The sequence below is a fragment of the Myotis brandtii genome, unplaced genomic scaffold (genome assembly GCF_000412655.1).
Source record: "Myotis brandtii unplaced genomic scaffold, ASM41265v1 scaffold463, whole genome shotgun sequence".
Taxonomy (NCBI): Eukaryota; Metazoa; Chordata; class Mammalia; order Chiroptera; family Vespertilionidae; genus Myotis; species Myotis brandtii.
The window spans coordinates 807,161-824,977 of NW_005367694.1; the positions used below are offsets into that span (position 1 = coordinate 807,161).

General features: G+C 40.2%; 1 protein-coding gene across 1 annotated transcript in view; it reads left to right on the forward strand.

Annotated features, from left to right (window-relative positions):
* Positions 1-17,817, forward strand: part of KNTC1 (kinetochore associated 1) — a 61,740-nt gene that overhangs the window by 22,272 nt on the left and 21,651 nt on the right. The window contains exons 19-39 of the mRNA XM_005875566.2: positions 59-170; positions 1,192-1,335; positions 1,528-1,584; positions 1,675-1,776; positions 3,626-3,745; positions 3,832-3,975; positions 4,498-4,596; positions 5,147-5,250; positions 5,404-5,503; positions 6,710-6,844; positions 7,383-7,502; positions 8,601-8,673; positions 9,258-9,325; positions 10,877-11,154; positions 11,529-11,701; positions 12,135-12,232; positions 13,567-13,705; positions 13,929-13,985; positions 15,475-15,563; positions 16,303-16,407; positions 17,498-17,626. Of these exons, the coding sequence (XP_005875628.1) occupies positions 59-170; positions 1,192-1,335; positions 1,528-1,584; positions 1,675-1,776; positions 3,626-3,745; positions 3,832-3,975; positions 4,498-4,596; positions 5,147-5,250; positions 5,404-5,503; positions 6,710-6,844; positions 7,383-7,502; positions 8,601-8,673; positions 9,258-9,325; positions 10,877-11,154; positions 11,529-11,701; positions 12,135-12,232; positions 13,567-13,705; positions 13,929-13,985; positions 15,475-15,563; positions 16,303-16,407; positions 17,498-17,626 (2,446 nt within the window). The remainder of the gene's footprint in view (positions 1-58; positions 171-1,191; positions 1,336-1,527; positions 1,585-1,674; positions 1,777-3,625; positions 3,746-3,831; positions 3,976-4,497; positions 4,597-5,146; positions 5,251-5,403; positions 5,504-6,709; positions 6,845-7,382; positions 7,503-8,600; positions 8,674-9,257; positions 9,326-10,876; positions 11,155-11,528; positions 11,702-12,134; positions 12,233-13,566; positions 13,706-13,928; positions 13,986-15,474; positions 15,564-16,302; positions 16,408-17,497; positions 17,627-17,817) is intronic.

Here is a 17,817-nt window from a genome sequence, read left to right on the forward strand (position 1 = left end):
TATTTTTTCTTAATTTATTTTTAAACTAGTAACTTTTTTCCTCTCTTTGATTTTGCAGTGGTAGTTCTTGGATTGAATTTCTGAATAATGAAGATGACCTTAAGGATATTTTTTTGCAGCTACGAGAAGGAAATCTTGTTTGTGCACAGTACCTTTGGCTTAGACATCGGGTAATAAGTTTTGCTTTTTTTTTCTTTCTTAATGGCTTTATAACCCCTAAGATAGGTGATTGAATCAGTGCTGGGAACGAACAGGGTGGCAAATGCAACTTGGATGTTTTCACATTGATAAAATATGACCTTTCCCAGAGTAAACTATTCTGTGATGATATTAACTCAGAGGAAATATTATAAAGATACTAGAGGCCCGGTACACGAATTCATGCACAGGTGGGGTCCCTCGGCCTGGCTGGCAATCGGGGCCCATCAGGGCCGGCTGGCTGTGGGGAGGGACTGCGGGAGGTTGGCTGGCCACAGGTGGTTAGCTGTGGGAGTGCAATGACCACGAGGGGGCAGCTCCTGCATTGAGCATCTGCCCCCTGGTGGTCAGTGCACATCATAGTGACCAGTCAACCAGTCATAATGGTCACTTAGGCTTTTATATATATAGATAATAGGAGCTTACTTTATCTCATCAATCAGAGTCTAATTAACTCCTAAACTTAGCTCAAAAGCAACATTTGATTAAGTGATTTATTGATGGGCTTTTTAAAAACATTTATCTTTATTGTTGAAGGTATTACAGATTTCCCCTTTTTCCTCCACTACCCCCCGACCATGGGCTTTCTTCTGTAGCACTGGTAGAGAAGGTATTCCTATTGCAGACCAGATTGTGGTAAAGGGAAAATCGTTGGCGTATAAAGTTCGGTCCAAAAAGGAGTTGTCTGGGTGTGATGTCATCAGTGGACACATGGCTAGGATCTGTATTGTCACCTCCAATTACATTTTCCTTGGAAGGCCACCCATACCAGTTCTTCTGCCACTTAATTTGTTATTTGGAATTTTCTGTCATAAGATTCATGAAATTTGTGGCTCCCGGCTCAAATCATTTGTCTAGAGTAAACCACCTTTGATGCTCGTCAAAATAGTAAAATAATTCTTGAAATGACTTCCTAAGAGGCCTTTCCTTTTTGGGAGGCTGGCAGTTTCAATTTGGTAGATAAACCTTAATTTCTCACTCTGTATGGTTTAGGCAAACTTTGAAAGCAGATTTGACGTGAAAATGCTTGAGAACTTGCTCAACTCGATTTCTACACCAGTCTCCTTGCAAAAGCTCTGTCCCTGGCTTAAAAATGATGTGATCCCGTTTGTAAGAAGGATTGTACCGGATGGACAGGTGAGTCTTCTTTAGTATTTCCACTTTTGGTGACTCAGTTTTATTTTTTACATCAAATCATTGAACATGAAGTCACATAACACCAGTTAGTTCATTTTACAGTCTCTTTTGAAAGATTATCATGGATGTTTTAAGTTATTTTGGTGATTAAGTAATTGAGCATTATATTTTTAAATAATATATCTATTCCAGAAAATTCTTGCAAAATGGTTGGAGCAAGCAGCCAGGAACCTTGAATTAACTGATAAGGTAATTTGTATAATTAGCATTGAAAATGCATTTAAGACTCTCCCAATGGCATAAATCATTATTTTTAATGGTTTGTAAAATTTTTTAAAGGCAAACTGGCCAGAAAATGGACTTCAATTGGCAGAGGTGTTTTTTACAGCAGAAAAACCGGATGAGATGGGATTGGTGTCCTCCTGGCATTGGATTTCCTTGGTATGACATGGAAAACAGACTTAGTGATAAAACATTCATTCATGTTAAAGGGTTTGTCTCTATGTACTAGAAATATACCCATTTCTGCAGTTTTCTGTTTTCTTTTCTTTGGATGGGTACTTTTAAAATCCACAAAAAGGAAAATTTCCCTTTTTTTTTCTTCCTGCTTTTTGTGTTATAACTTCAACCTATATTAATGCACTCTTTTTCTCTATTGAACTAACCAAAAGGGAAACAATATATATTTTACTTCTTATTTATTTTAGAGAGAAGAGAGGAAGGGAGAGAGAGAGGAAAAAAACATTGATTTGTTGTTCACTTATTAATGCATTCATTGGTTGATTCCTGTATGTACCCTTTTAGGGGAATCGAACCCACAACCTTAGTGTAGCAGGACCAATTGAGCTACCCGGCCAGGGCCAGAAACAATATATAAACATACTCCTAAGTAGTATACTGGGGATTTTCTACACTAGAAGCATTTCACATTGCTTTACAAAACAAACCTCACTAATGCATTAGGATTTGTTTTCAAAGGCTATATCAATCAGATTTACTTCTTAACTAGTGAGCTACTCCCAGTTCTGAATGCTTATTATCTTAGACATTTCAGCAGCCGGTATGGCTTAAGTACCAATGAATTTTTTAAATGAAAATTGAAAAAAATCTGGGACTTTCTGGCTGTCTGAAAAATAAAGCAATGCTGAAAGGGAACTAAGATCAGGAATACTGATGTTAATTTGAATTTAATTAACTGAATTTATTGTTTGGCTTCTAAATTTCTTAAGTTCATTTCTTTTCCCCTTCAGGTCTAAAAACTAGAAAGCATACATTATATTGCGGGGAGGGGGGAGTACCTTCTTGTCTTTTAAAAATTTGTTGGTATGCCATAATTTCGTTTATAAACATATGCGACATCTCAGCTTAATCTCAACTCTGAAGTATTAAGTACTTAAGTATCAGAGGTATGACCTTACTTGAGGTTAAAATGTATGTTATGAAATTGAATTCTTTAAATTTCTGGAGCCCCAAAATAATAAATGTCTTCCTACTTTCTGATATAGCAGGTTCTTGTTAATTATACTTATTGATTATATACTGTTAAAAATAAAATGGGAATTTTTTATATGTTTCAAGCAGTGTATTGATGTATAAATCAACATATATAGTGGTCATTATAATATATTTTTCTGCAGAAGAGCATTTTCTTTTTGCTATAAAACACTACTTTGTCTTTTCCCTGTTAATTGCCTTTTACCAATATTGAAAAGTCTGGTCCTTATATATAACTTTAAAAAATGTCTGGTCACACTCTAGCTGGTTTGGCTCAGTGGATAGTGCATCAGCCTGCGGACTGAAGGGTCCTGGGTTTGATTCCGGTCAAGGACACATGCCCAGGTTGTGGGCTCAATCCCCAGTAGGGGGAGTGCAGGAGGCAGCCGATCAATGATTTTCTCTCATCATTGATGTTTCTATCTTTCTCTCCCTCTCCCTTCTTTCTCTGAAAGCAATAAAAAATGTATAGTTAATAAAAAAGAAAAGTTTGGTAATGATCAATACAGATAGGACATTGAGGGCTATCTATATAATGTTTATGTACCTAAGTATATTACACTAATAATAATTTTCTATATTTTTAAGAAAGAAAATTTCAGATTTCTGTCAGATTCTGATCTGTTAATTTGTACTAGTCAATTAGTTAAAATCCTACAATATTTAAAGGCATAATTTGCAGGTTTCCTCTTATGTACATAATCATGGCAATTTCACATTTTGTATAAAATAATTCTGACCTTTTTGCATATTTCCCTTACACTTTTATTTCGTATCCTTAACACCTCTATTTCAGAAGGATTATGAAAACACGGAGGAAGTGTGTCAGTTAAGGACCCTGGTAAATAACTTGCGAGAGTTGATCACATTGCACAGGAAATACAACTGCAACTTGGCCCTCTCTGATTTTGAGAAGGTAAAGGTCTAGGTTTATCAACGTTACTTTGTACCGTAGCCAGGATGAGTAAAGTTTGCATTTATACCGTCTTTTTTGGCATCCAGGAGAACACTACCACCATTGTGTTCCGAATGTTCGATAAAGTGTTGGCGCCAGAGCTTATTCCTTCCATCTTAGAGAAGTTTATCAGAGTTTACATGAGGGAACATGACTTGCAAGAGGAGGAACTCCTTCTCCTGTACATAGAGGTAACTTTTTCTTACGTCTAGTCTGATTTCTTGCATCTATGCGGTGTATGATTGCATTAAATGTTAATACGATGTATTATTAAGTCCTTTGAGTTAAACATTTAATGCTTTACCGTTAGGATTTGTGCAGATTATTGATTAAGAATGTGGGTTAACTCTTATTGATTGACTGGTAATCTTGAACAAAACAGGATAATATTAGGGCTTTCTACAAATGGTTATTGTGAGATAATAGGAACATGAGCTCTATAAATATTAGCAGTTATTTTTTTGTAGACATTAATAAGGTGCAGTAATCTTATTTATAGATTCTTCAAGAATGTTTCCTTCCTAAGTTTTCTGTACCATGTAAAACTGAAGGCCAAGGTTTTAGCAATTTTGTATTTTTTTACCGTTGCTAAGTAGAAGTTTTTGTTTTTTCACACATCCATAAAAGTTATTTATATCTGTGTGTTTTACTTTTTTGTTGTTGTTTTAGTCAGAGTTTTAAATTTAAAAATATCTGTGCTTATCCCTCGTTAGGATTTATTGAAGAGATGTAGCTCCAAGTCCACGTCACTCTTTGAGACGGCATGGGAAGCAAAAGCCATGGCGGTCATAGGATGTTTATCTGACACAGACGTGAGTACATGGTGACCATGCAGTTTCCTTTTCGGCACTGCAGCTTTTCTTAACACTTACTTTCTCGTCACAAGAGAATTAGTGTAGAATGGAAAAGGAATAGGAATAATTAAAAACCCACCCATAATTCTATTTTTTTAATTATGAAAATTAAAAGGGAACATTTTCTTATTCCCACCCAAGAAGAACCACCATAGACAATTGGATGCATATGGTTTCTCAAACATAGAGAAATTTGAAAAATACATTACAATATGCCTTTATTTCTACTTCACTGTTATTAAGCACCATTCTAAAATATGAATAAAAAAAACTCATGAAAAAATATTTTTAAACACAGTCTGTAGAAAGTAATAGAGTCATATGACTTAATTTCCAGCAGAGAGAACATTTTTTTAAATATTAACATTGCCCTTTATGTGTGAAAATCGGAAGAAAGGTATACTTTTGCAGTCATACAGTAGATGTAGGACCTCTGCTACAGAGTAGGCAATGCCATTAATTTGTACGACCTCCCAGGCTACTCACTGCCCTGTGTGTGTCTTTGTAGCTCATATTCGATGCTGTGCTTAAGATAATGTACGCAGCCGTGGTTCCCTGGAGTGCGGCGGTGGAGCAGCTGGTGAAACAGCACTTGGAAATGGACCACCCCAAGTAAGATTGCAGCCCATCAAGCAACTTCGTTGGTGTTGGATAAACCTCGTGTGTTGAGTTGACAGTCATTTCTGGTGTTCTGCCCTTTACCGTGTCCCCTGGTATTTCATAAAAGAAGATAATCCATGTTAATACCAATAAATTTACATTTAGGGTCAAGTTATTACAGGAGAGTTACAAACTAATGGAAATGAAAAAACTTTTACGAGGCTACGGAATAAGGGAGGTGAACCTCTTAAACAAGGAAATAATGGTAAGTACAATGAGGAGTCTTTGGACCCCATTTCTAGGGCAATCTGGGAAATTTAATGAGAATTTCACGTTCTTCAAGGTAATAGAGTTAGGTTCTCCACTAACTTGCTTTTGTCAAACAGAATGTTTTTTTTTAATTATTAAATCTTTATTGTTCAGATTACATTTGTTCCTCTTTTTTTTTTACCCCCATAACTCCCCTCCTCCCAGTTCCCGCCCCACCCTCCGCCCTCACTCCCCACCCACTGTCCTCATCCATAGGTGCACGATTTTTGTCCAGTTTCTTCCCGCATCTCCCATTCCCCTTTCCCCCCCAAGAATAGTCAGTCCATTCCCTTTCTATGTCCCTGATTCATTATAATCACCAGTTCATTCTGTACATCAGATTATTTATTCACTTGATTCTTAGATTCACTTGTTGATAGATGCATGTGTCAAACAGAATGTTAACAGGGCACTTAATTGTTTATTAGAGTAGAGAGGACAACAGATGGTAAATTAAGAAACTAAATGAGTATATCAAATCATCACATTGTACACCTTAGATATATACTATGATTTTTCATTTATACCCCAATAAAGCTGGGGGAGGGGGAGTTGGGCACGACTGTCATAAAAGTCAGAATGTAGCCCTAACCGGTTTGGCTCAGTGGATAGAGCATCAGCCTGCAGACTAAAGGGTCCCAGGTTCGATTCCAGTCAAGGGCATGTACCTTGGTGGCGGGCACATCCCCAGTAGAGGGCGTGCAGGAGACAGCTTATCCATGTTTCTAACTCTCTATCCCTCTCCCTTCCTCTCTGTGGAAAAATCAATAACATATATTTTTTTTTAAAAAGTCAGAATGTAAATTATTTTTTAATGTTTTTCATACAGCTTAGTTTTTTGCTGCCTTATCTTAATTTATTTTTTTGAATTTTATTTTTTAAATATATTGATTTTACAGAGAGGAAAGGAGAGTGATAGAGAGTTAGAAACATCAATGAGAGAGAAACCTATCAGCTGCCTCCCACACGGCCCCCACTGGGCAACCATGCCCTCGACCAGAATCAAACCCGGGACCCTTCAGTCCGAGGGCCGATGTTCTATACACTAAGTCAAACAGGGCACTGCCTTATTTTAATGAATACTTTACCTTTCGAAGGGATGGTTTTTGGGTTCTCTGAGATTCTGTAACAAAGAAATTAATGTGTCTATTGTCTGTTTCAGAGGGTGGTCAGATACATTCTCAAACAAGATGTCCCAACCTCCTTAGAAGATGCTTTGAAGGTGGCCCAAGCCTACATGTTGCCTCCTGATGAAATCTACAGTCTGAGGGTTATAGACCTGATAGATAGAGACCAGGTGTGGACGTGTTATAGTGTCCTTTCTTCCGTGTGGTTTCTTTGTTGGCGAAACCCTTAAAAACTCAAAACAACCAAATTATCTACATAGATTAACACAAGATAAAGTTATACCAAGATAAAAACACTGAATGTTAGGTTGACCCTGTTTTTCATATCTGTAGGTTCTGTAAAAGTGTTTTGTGAATAGCTAATGGGTTTTCATACTCTTTACTACTTAACAAAACTCAGATTCACGTCTTACATTTTCTGTGGTACCCTTTGATTCCAGAATAGGATATGGGGTTTTTATTTTTATTCAGAAGTGTTGTTATTTTTCTATAATTCAATAAGCATAGAATTACAAAGTACAAAGAGTGGCATTTTAATTTAATTTCTTTGTTTGCTATCATCAACAGAATGTTCATGTTTTTATCTTACCATAATCTAGTTTTCAAAATATCTTTTTTTTCTTTAAATAGAAAATGAGAAGTAAGTCCCAACTGTTTTTTTGCACAAAGGTGTCAGCTGTTTTTTCTTCCTGCAAACACTGTTTATAGGGTGAGGACTGTGTCCTTTTGCTGCGGTCTCTGCCCCCAGAGGAAGCTAAGAAGACTGCAGAAAGGGTCATTATATGGGCACGACTGGCAATGCAAGAAAAACCAGATGATTCTAAAGAGGTGAGATTATCACTGAATAAAGTGTAGATAAATCTAATTTTTATGGAGAGGAAGCAATAGGGTAAAAGTACAAATGTGAATATCTGCTTTTCTCACTGCTAGAATGGCCTCATATAAAAATTCCTGTGTTAATGCACTACGTAGAAAAAAAGCCAGCTGGCCAGTGTGGCTCAGTGGTTGAGCATCAACCCATGAACTAAGAGGTCACCAGTTGGATTCCAGATCAGGGCACATGCCTGGGTTGTGGGCTCAATCCCCAGTAGAGGGTGGGCAGGAGACAGCCGATTGATGTTTCCCTCTCTCTCTCTCTAAAAATCAATAAAAAACATTTTTTTAAAAAGAAAAACCATTTCAATAATAAAAAGTTAAGTTGGTATAAATTCAAAAAAATTTTAAATTTAAAAAAATAAAGAAAAAAGCCACATAGGGCTGCTCTGGAGCTTTGGCTTGAGCCCACACTAAATGAATTAGGATTAATTGAAGTCTTTGTTTACTTAGGAGTTTCCCATCATGCCTTGCAGTATAAGCAATTTTCCTCATTGTATGGGACATAGTCATTACTATCAAATGTCAGCCACAGAAACAGCATAAATGTAAATTATCTTAGAAGGTTGAAACTTAGAAACCACTTCAAGAGAGCCAGTTCACTTCTTTATAGAGATAAGGAACCAAATACCTAATTTATCCAGGGTAGCTGAGTTTTTTAAACCTTTAGAGATAGATACCTCCTAACCTGTCTCAGCAGTTCACATAATTTTTTTACTTTTAGGGAAATGAGGTGTTTGTTTTTTGTGGGTTTTTTTTTTGGGGGGGGGGGCATTTCTTGGTTCCCCAGCTCTAGGAGAGGGAAAGGCAAAGGTAACTCGCGGGGGGGCGGTGCAGAGCAAGACCTAAAATACGGAAATGCACTGGGAGTGCTCCTGAGAGGGACTTCACTTGATCTTAGCCAAAAGGTCGAGAAGCGATATCCTGAGAGGGACTTTCCAGCAATTTTTTATTGTTTTTTCTGATCCCATAGTTTTCATGTGTTTGTTATGTGTGTGTACTACCAAAGTGGCAAATAAGGACGTAGATTTCATTTTGCATCTTTCTTTTTAGGACAAGGCCTGGAGAATGTCTGTAGTGAAGACATCAGTAGACGTTCTTAAAGTACTGTGCGACATTCAGAGAGGTAATGTCTACCTCTGCCCCCTCACCTTGGCTTTGTTCTAAAGTTTATCCGTTTCAGAAGGAATCATCACTGCCAATCTTATCCTGACCCACAGTTGTTCTGCTCTGATGGTTTTTGCTGACCCCACCCACTTTTCTTCATGAAAAGTCTTCCTTGCCTTATTCTGTTGATTTGTAGCATAAGAATAGATGCACCTAAAATCAACTTTTCATTTGTTATGTTTCAGGAAGCTGTTTCATGCTAGACTAGATTTCTTTGGTGCCTTGCACTTTTTATTCATATTTCTTCTTATCATTTGGTTATGATGGGGGGGGACCTATTTAATCTTGAACTTAAATAAAATGATTAACAAAGTAACTCTTGGGGAGAAAAAAGCTACAATTTATTTCAGAAAAATTGCCATTTCTCTTGTAACCTATAAGCTTCTCTTTTGTACCTTCTGAAAGAATAATTAGATTTCTTTTTGAACTTAAGTTGTCTCAAATCAGCATCTCAATAGACCTAGCTAATTAAAATTTGGCTTTTATAAATTCTGATAATGTGGGAATTTAGATGTCTGCAATAACTAAAAATTTTAATTACAGACAATCTGCAGAAGAAGGATGAGTGTGAAGACATGTTGAATCTATTTAAAACTGTTGCTAGCTTACAGGTAAAGGTGTTAAGCTATACTGAACATTATTACTGGACTAATCAGTGCCTTTGACATAGATGGTCAGCCCCTCCTTTAAGTTTTCTGCACGGGCCTCAGAGACTGGATATACTGTCTACTCTTTCATAGTGTCTTAAATATTTTTCTATATAGTTTTATTTTAGACAACTCAGTTTTCTTAAAAATTAATATTTGTTACCTTTGAATTGATTAACTGTCCTAAGATATGAGATTTGAAAACAGTTTTATTTTGGCTCCAGGGCCTTCCTAATGTAAAAGATTGTATAAATAAAAGGACTTTCAAAGTTAAGGGATAAGTTTTATCAAATTGAAAAAAATAGAGGATCTCTTTGTGAAAACTTAAATTAACGCTGGCAGATTTAACTCTCAAAGTACAGCCCATGGAATCCTAAGGGACCCTGGAACCCTCTCTGGGGGTCCATGAGATAAAAACTACATTGACAGCAATAATAAGGAATTGTTTGGGGTGTTTTGTTCATGGGCTTTATGAAATGATAACATCGTCACTCTGAAGGCTAATGGAATGTGCACTTTTATAGCCCCTTTTGTTTTAAAAATTTCTCAGTTTAATTTCTAATATGGTAAGTATTGATAGATATCCCATAAGCAAACTTCTTGGGGGTCCTCAGAGTGTCCAGGGGTGCTGCACCAGGAAGTTTGAGACCTACTGTATTAGACAACAGATGTCTCCATGAAACCACCTGGGGAGTCAGCATAAGTTAACTTCTTAGACAATGAAACCACCTGGGGAGTCAGCATAAGTTAACTTCTTCGTGTTCTTAAATTTGAAAGAGCTTTTAAAGCAATGGTTTTGATCCAGGCAAAGGCATGTGTATTTTTCGTGCTACTGTTTATTGAACATTTATGACACCAGATCTGGTGGGTGGAGGCCAGGGATGCTGCTACGTGTCCTGCTATTCACAAGGCAGCCCCCACCACAAAGACTCATCCGGCAAGACTGAGAAACCTGCCCTGAAGTAAGGCATCCGGTGAAAGGTCCGCCTCACTCCCACCACCTCTTGGTGTCGTCTCCTGGCTTTCCGTGGGATTGACCTACTGGGTCAGAAAAATCCATTAACAGCCAACCAGGAGTTAGGATAGAAAAGAGCAAAGCTGGGTTCTTCCAACCTCCAGAGTAGAATCGCCCAAATCGATTACCTATCCCTCCTTCTATTCAGGGCTCCCCACAGTTCTGGCCCAAATGTCCATAGCGCTGAAGGTGAGAACACCTGGGTTCAAGTAATATTTTCCTATTTTCTAACCTTGTCAGTTGTTACTTTCATGACTTGGACTATGAAGTGTTTTTTGTTTTAACTTTAAAATTTTTTTTATTACAGTTGACATTCAATATTGTACTCGTTTCAGGTGTACAGCATAGTGCTTAGACGTATGCAGTCTTATAGTAAATCCTTAATTTACACAGGAGTAGTCTCTGAGGGAGGGGGAGAAAGAAGTTGGAGACATCCCGGTGCTTTGTACAACGGATGAACTAAACAGACTTGGGGCTTTGTCTTGCTTTCCTTGCGGCAGGAGAACTTTGAGGTCTTTCTTGCATTTGAAGATTATAGCAATCACTCCCTGGTAGCAGAGCTCCGTGAACAGTACATCAAAGCTCAAGAAGTCGCGCAGGCGAAGCACAAACCCAGGGGCACTGCAGAGCCGGCGGCGGCCAAGAAGAGCCTGAGCACCGAGTCCAAGCTGCACCGACAGGCCCTGGCCCTGCAGGTGTCCGAGCAAGAGCTGGAGGCGGAGCTGACCTTGAGGGCCCTGAGCGACGGGAAGGTGGGAACGGCACTGAAAAAATGCAGGTGCGTTCCGGCTCCGCACCCACAGCTCCTCGGAGGGAGCATTTGCTTTGTTTACTTCTACGGTGGTCGGGGAGGGCCAATGATACTTTCCTTTTCCACCGCCGTGATTCTCGGTTTCTCACCCTGCGAGCCTATTTTGGGCTTCTGGGTCCGGAGGTGGTAGCATAGAAGACAACTGACTAACACTGCATAGTTAGGTAACCTCACCTTGCATCTGACAGCTAACAGTATCCTAAACAAGTTGAGGAACAAAACGAACTAAAGACCATGAAGTCATTTTAAAAGTTGGTGGTGGTTGTATATTGATCCAAGAAAGGCAAGTGCATTTACCTTCGATAAGTGTTCTAACTTCCAACTCTTCCTCTCTTCCGAAGAGACTTGTTTAAGTATCACTGCAACACGGACACTGGGAAGCTGCTGTTTCTGACCTGTCAGAAGCTTTGTCAGATGTTGGCTAATGACGTTCCGATGACGGCACCGGTGGGACTAAGCCTTCCTTCCGAAATACATGACCTCGCGTGCCAAGCTGCCACCATCTGCAGTCCAGGTGACAAGATTTGTCCTTCACAGAGTTTGATCTTCTGTGGTTCATGTCCTACTTAGCTCCCAGACACTGCCCCTTCACATTGGACATCGCAGTCACGAGAGAAGAGGTCGGTCGTATCTCCATTTTACAAAGGGATGATTATGATCCATTCTCTGTGGGGATTCTTAAAACATCACCAAATAGTAACGATGTCATTTCGGACCGTGACGATGTTCACTTTCGTAGGACTGTGAAATTCCTTGCCCCACCCCCATACCTGGTCTTACTTTCCAGCCAAGCTTAAGAAAACCTTTGACGTGTGTTACTTAGGGTTATGTGGGAACCTCTCTGCTTTGTGGCCTGCCTTAGAATTTTGAGTCGTGGTTATGAACAGGTTGTCAGTGTTCTAAATAAGTGAACTATTAGTTAATGATTTTTCTTGATTGTCTTTCAGATTTCCTCCTAGATGCTCTGGAACTGTGTAAATACACGCTAATGGCCGTCGAGCTTTCCAGACAGTGCCAGATGGACGACGGGGAGATCCTGATGAAAGTAAATGCTTTTGAATTTTCTCCTTAAGCCAAAGCTCTGCCACTCCACACGCACCACTTTTAAGTCACATGCATTGTCTACACAAATACTGACTTGTCTCTTTGTAGTTTCTTATTCTGGACCAGTGGGCATGAAGCCACTTCTCTTTTCCAGTCACATTTATTGCCTCTAATTTGCACAGTCTTAGGAAATATTGGGCCTCAAACAAGGCACCTCTGAGCATTGTCCTTATCTTAGGCTAACAGTTTAATTTAAAATGGCATTGTTGCCCTAGCTGGTTTGGCTCAGTGGATAGAGCGTCAGCCTGCAGACCAAAAGGTCCTGGGTTCAATTCCGGTCGAGGGCATATATCTCAGTTGCAGGCTTCTCCCTGGCCGGGGCCCTGGTCAGGAATGTGCAGAAAGCAACCAATCGATGTGTTTCTCTCACATCGACATTTCTCTCTGTCTTTCCCTCTTTCTTCCATTCTCTCTGAAAATCAATGGAAAAATATCCTCGGGTGAGAATTTAAAAATAAAATAAATAAATAAAATAACATAAAATGGCATTGTCAGCCTGGCCAGTGTGGCTCAGTGGTTGAACATCAACCTATGAGCCAGGAGGTCAGGGCACATACTCAGGTTGCGGGTCAGATCCCCAGTGGGGGGCTTGCAGGAGACAGCTGATCAATGATTCTCTCTCATCATAGATGTTTCTATCTCTCTCCTTCTCCCTTTCTCTCTGAAATCAGTAAAAATATATTTTAAATAGATATTAAAATAAAATGGCATTGTGATAAGTCATCGACCAGAAGGAACAGACTATGTAGTTGTATTTGACCATCAAACTTCATTTGACTCTAATATCCCTGATTCTGGATTCTGCTTGGTGAGGATAGTTTTGTGTGCTTTGGAGTTTCCTTACGGTATCTTTTCTGTGCGATTTGGTCTTCAGACTTCTTTCGGAACACACAAAGACCCGTATGAAGAGTGGTCCTACAGCGACTTCTTCAGTGAGGATGGGATCGTACTGGAGTCGCAGATGGTGCTCCCTGTGATTTACGAGCTGATCTCATCACTGGTCCCAGCTGATCATGATTCTCTCTCATCATTGATGTTTCTATCTCTCTCCTCCCTTTCTCTCTGAAATCAGTAAAAATATATTTTTAATAGATATTAAAATAAAATGGCATTGTGATAAGCCATCGACCAGAAGGAACAGACTATGTAGTTGTTTTTGACCATCAAACTGCATCTGACTCTAATATCCCTGATTCTGGATTCTGCTTGGTGAGGATAGTTTTGTGTGCTTTGGAGTTTCCTTACGGTATCTTTTCTGTGCGATTTGGTCTTCAGACTTCTTTTGGAACACACAAAGACCCATATGAAGAGTGGTCCTACAGCGACTTCTTCAGTGAGGATGGGATCGTACTGGAGTCGCAGATGGTGCTCCCTGTGATTTACGAGCTGATCTCATCACTGGTCCCTCTAGCTGGTAAATCTCCTTCGTGGCCTTATCGTCTGTGTATCTCTGCTTTATTCACAGGAGTTTAAACTATCGAGGTTTGGAACTAGAACTACAACACAGTAACGTAGGCGAACCTCCCTGGCATCATGCTGAGCAAAAGAAGCCAGACACAAAAGAATGTCTCTGTGATGTGTGTATGTGCTCCACGAGAGTTATTTTCTTGATTTTTATTTAATTTATTCTCTTGTAGAAAGCAAGAGACATCCCCTGGATTCTACGAGTTTATCATACTGCTCCATCAGTGAAGGTATTTGACATCAGAAATGCACGGCCTTTGTATGATGATTTTGTAAATATACCAATGTAGATATTGCTTGGAATCCTGAATATGACTCTGACTTCATGTTCTTAATATAGTTATTTATTTACTAGAGGTCCGGAGCACGAAATACGTGCATGGGTACGGTCCCTATGCCTGGCCTGCGATCAGGGCCATGATCAGGGCCATCTTCCCTGGCTGCCAGCAGCCAGCTCTCCCTGGTTCCCGGTTCGCCATGGGGTGATCCATGGGGTGATCAGAGCCTGCCGGCTGGGGAGAGAGACCAAGAGGTTGGCCATTCCTGCCTGCTCACCAGCCCGGAGCACGAAATGCGTGCATGGGTGCGGTCCCTATGCCTGGCCTGCGATCAGGGCCATGATCAGGGCCATCTTCCCTGGCTGCCAGCAGCCAGCCCTGCCCCCACCTCTCCCTGGTTCCCGGTTCGCCATGGGGTGATCAGAGCCTGCCGGCTGGGGAGAGAGACCAAGAGGTTGGCCATTCCTGCCTGCTCACCAGCCCTGCCTCCGCTGCAGGTCGCCCTCTGTGTGTTGGGCGACCGGCAGGGCGGGGGCCTTGGCCTGGTGCCGCCTGCATCCCCTGCCACCCACCCCTGGGTCCCTGTTTGCCATCGGACGATCAGAGCCTGCCGGCCAGGGGGAGGGACCAAGAGGATAGCCATTCTGCCCACTCGCCGGCCCCGCTGCCACCCACTCTGGTTCCCTGTTCGCCACCGGGCAGTGGGAGCCTGCCGGCTGGGGGGAGAAACCAAGAGGTGGTCAGTGCACCTCATAGTGACTGGTTGAGCGGTCGTTCTGGTTGTTTTGCCATTGTAGTCACTGGGCTTTTATTATATAGGATAGGATGGCAGATTAAAGAGTGAAAAGTAGTACGATTGCTAAAACTGAGATAGAGCTAATGAAGGTTATTCAAAGGTAGAAAGGGGATGGAGGGGCAATGGATGATCTAAGCTCACTAGAAGGTAGAGGAGAAGAAGCCATCAATGAGAAAGAAATGGTAGTGAAAAGGTTAACAAGTACGGGAACAATGACTATAATAGTCAGAAATAGGAGGTACCTAGAAAAAGAATTTTATCCCATATTTTTCTCCTTTTAATCAATTTTATTCTTGTTAATGAGACTTGCTCATTAATCTTTCTCATCTGATCTTAAAATTTTGGTATAATAATGGATTCCTCATCTCTTTAATCTTTGTCCTTTTTTTTAATGCAATACTTTCACATTTCTTTGTTCCTCACCCAGTCTTTTATCATGTCATGTTTGAATATTGCAGTAGCATCTGAAATGGTCTCATTGCCTTCTCCCTTTTCTTTTCAGTCTAAGATATTGCTTCTAGACTGATATAATTTGATCATGAATTCTGTGACCCCCTCATTCCTAGTCAGGTGTAATCTTTATCACCACCTAAAGACCTCTGATTTGAACCCACTGCATTCATTTCTTCTTATCCTTTTCCCTAGACTGTCTCTTCTCTCAGTGTGCTGTAGTTGCCTGTGTCTTTGTATTTGTCACTTCATGTCATATCCCTATTCAAATCTTGGCCTATTTTGTAATATCTAGCTTAGAATCCACTTTTTCTGTAATATTTTTTTCTCTTTGGAATATACCATAGATTATATTCTAGCTTTTATTCTTTAGTTTTTATATAATAGTTTGGGAAAGTGTTAAGTTTTTGGAGCCACACAAACTTGAATTCTGTTCTCCATTTCCTAACAATAACAATTCTTGAAAAATGAACTTCATTGAAGTCTAGCTTTCAAAATTAAAATGCACATGTTTGAAGTTTATCACCCAATTTATTCTCCTTGTCAACAACACAATCAAGATATAGGCTAAAAAGTAAAGATATAGACTCAAAGGTATAGACAGATTTAAGAATCTAGATATTTGAGCCCAGCCAGTGTGGGTCAATGGTGAAGTGTTGACCTTAGAACCAGGAGGTCATGGTTCAATTCTCAGTCAGGGCACATGCCCAGCTTTCGGGCACAATCCCCAGTGTGGGGCATTCAGGAGGTAACTAATCAATGATTCTCTCTCACCATTGATGTTTCTATCTCTCTCTCTTCCTCTTTGAAATCAATAAAAATATATTTTAAATAAATAAATAAATGATGAAAATCTAGATATTTGAAAAGGTTCCTTTTTGCCCTTTCCTAGTCCGTTCTCCCCCAGCCCCAGCTTTCTGTCATTATAGATTAATTGCCTGTGCTTTTTTGCATATATTGATGAAAGTTTTCACAATGATGCATAGAAGTGGACCTAACAAGTTTTTTGTTCTTTTCTAAAAGCTGTTTGGAGAGGCCATGTTAGTTAATTCAAGGAAAGTTATGGTGGCATTGAAAGAGAAAGCCATTACGTTTGTCAGGGGAAATGCTACAACACTGTTGCACAAAGTGAGTATTTGTTCTTGGTAAGCTGTTTTGTTTTTGGGTGTGTTTTTTCTCTCTCTCTTCTGGTTGCTTCTGCTGTCTCAGGTTAAGAGTGAAGAGGGAGCCCAGCCCACATGGCTCAGTGGTTGAGGTCACAGTTTGATTCCCGGTCAGGGCACATGCCCAGGTTGCAAGCTCGATGCCAGTGTGGGGCATGCAGCAGGCAGCCAATCAATGATTCTCTCTCATCATTGATGTTTCTCTCTCTCCCATTCCCCTCCTCTGAAATCAATAAAAATGTATATATTTTTTAAAAAGAGTGAAGAGGGGGAGGGGATTTGAAGAAAGTGATGAGATAGTCATTCAAAAGAAAAGGTAAGGTTACTGTGCCATAAAGAACACAATCCTTTTTTTGTTTGTTAGTCCTCACCCAAGGATATTTTTCTGTTGATTTTTAGAGAGAATGGAAGGGAGGGAGAGAGACAGAGAAACATCGATGTGAGAGAGACACATCAATTTGGTTGTCTCCTGCATGCACTCTGACCAGGGCCAGGGATCGAGCCTGCAACCGAGGTTCATGCCCTTGACCAGAATCAAACCCGGGACACTTCAGTCCGCAGGCCGATGCTCTATCCCCTGAGCTAAAACTGGCCAGTGCTAGAACACAGTTCTTATAGTTGCTTTCCTTAAACTTATAATATTGATAAAGGACATTAAAACTAAACAAACAAGTTGGAACTGTGTTACAATAACTAACCTTGTGTGAAACGCTTGTTCTTTAATAGGGTCTATAATTAAGTTTAATGACGAGCTTTTAGAGCCCATTTTCTGTTTTGATTGTAAAGAATTTGCTTCTAGCCGAAACCGGTTTGGCTCAGTGGATAGAGCGTCGGCCTGCGGACTGAAAGGTCCCAGGTTCGATTCCGGTCAAGGGCATGTACCTGGGTTGCGGGCACATCCCCAGTAGGAGATGTGCAGGAGGCAGCTGATCGATGTTTCTCTCCCATCGATGTTTCTAACTGGGTCTATAATTAAGTTTAATGACGAGCTTTTAGAGCCCCTTATTTAAAAAAAAAAAAAAGAATTTGCTTCTCTGGATGCTTTCTTCCCATAGGTATTCAATTGTCGCCTGGTGGATCTTGACTTGGCATTGAGTTACTGCACTCTCTTACCCCAGAAAGAAGTGTTTGAAAGTCTCTGGAAGCTCATCGATAAAGCATGGCAGAATTACGACAAAATTTTGGTATGACCTGGGAGCGCACACCGTTAATACTTAAAATATTGAAGATTTAGCCCAGCCGGCATAGCTCAGTGGTTGGGCATCAATCTATGAACCAGAAGGTCACGGGTCGATTCCCAGTCAGGGCACATGCCCGGTTTGCAGGCTCAATCCCCAGTGTGGGCGTGCAGGAGGCAGCCAACCGATGATTCTCT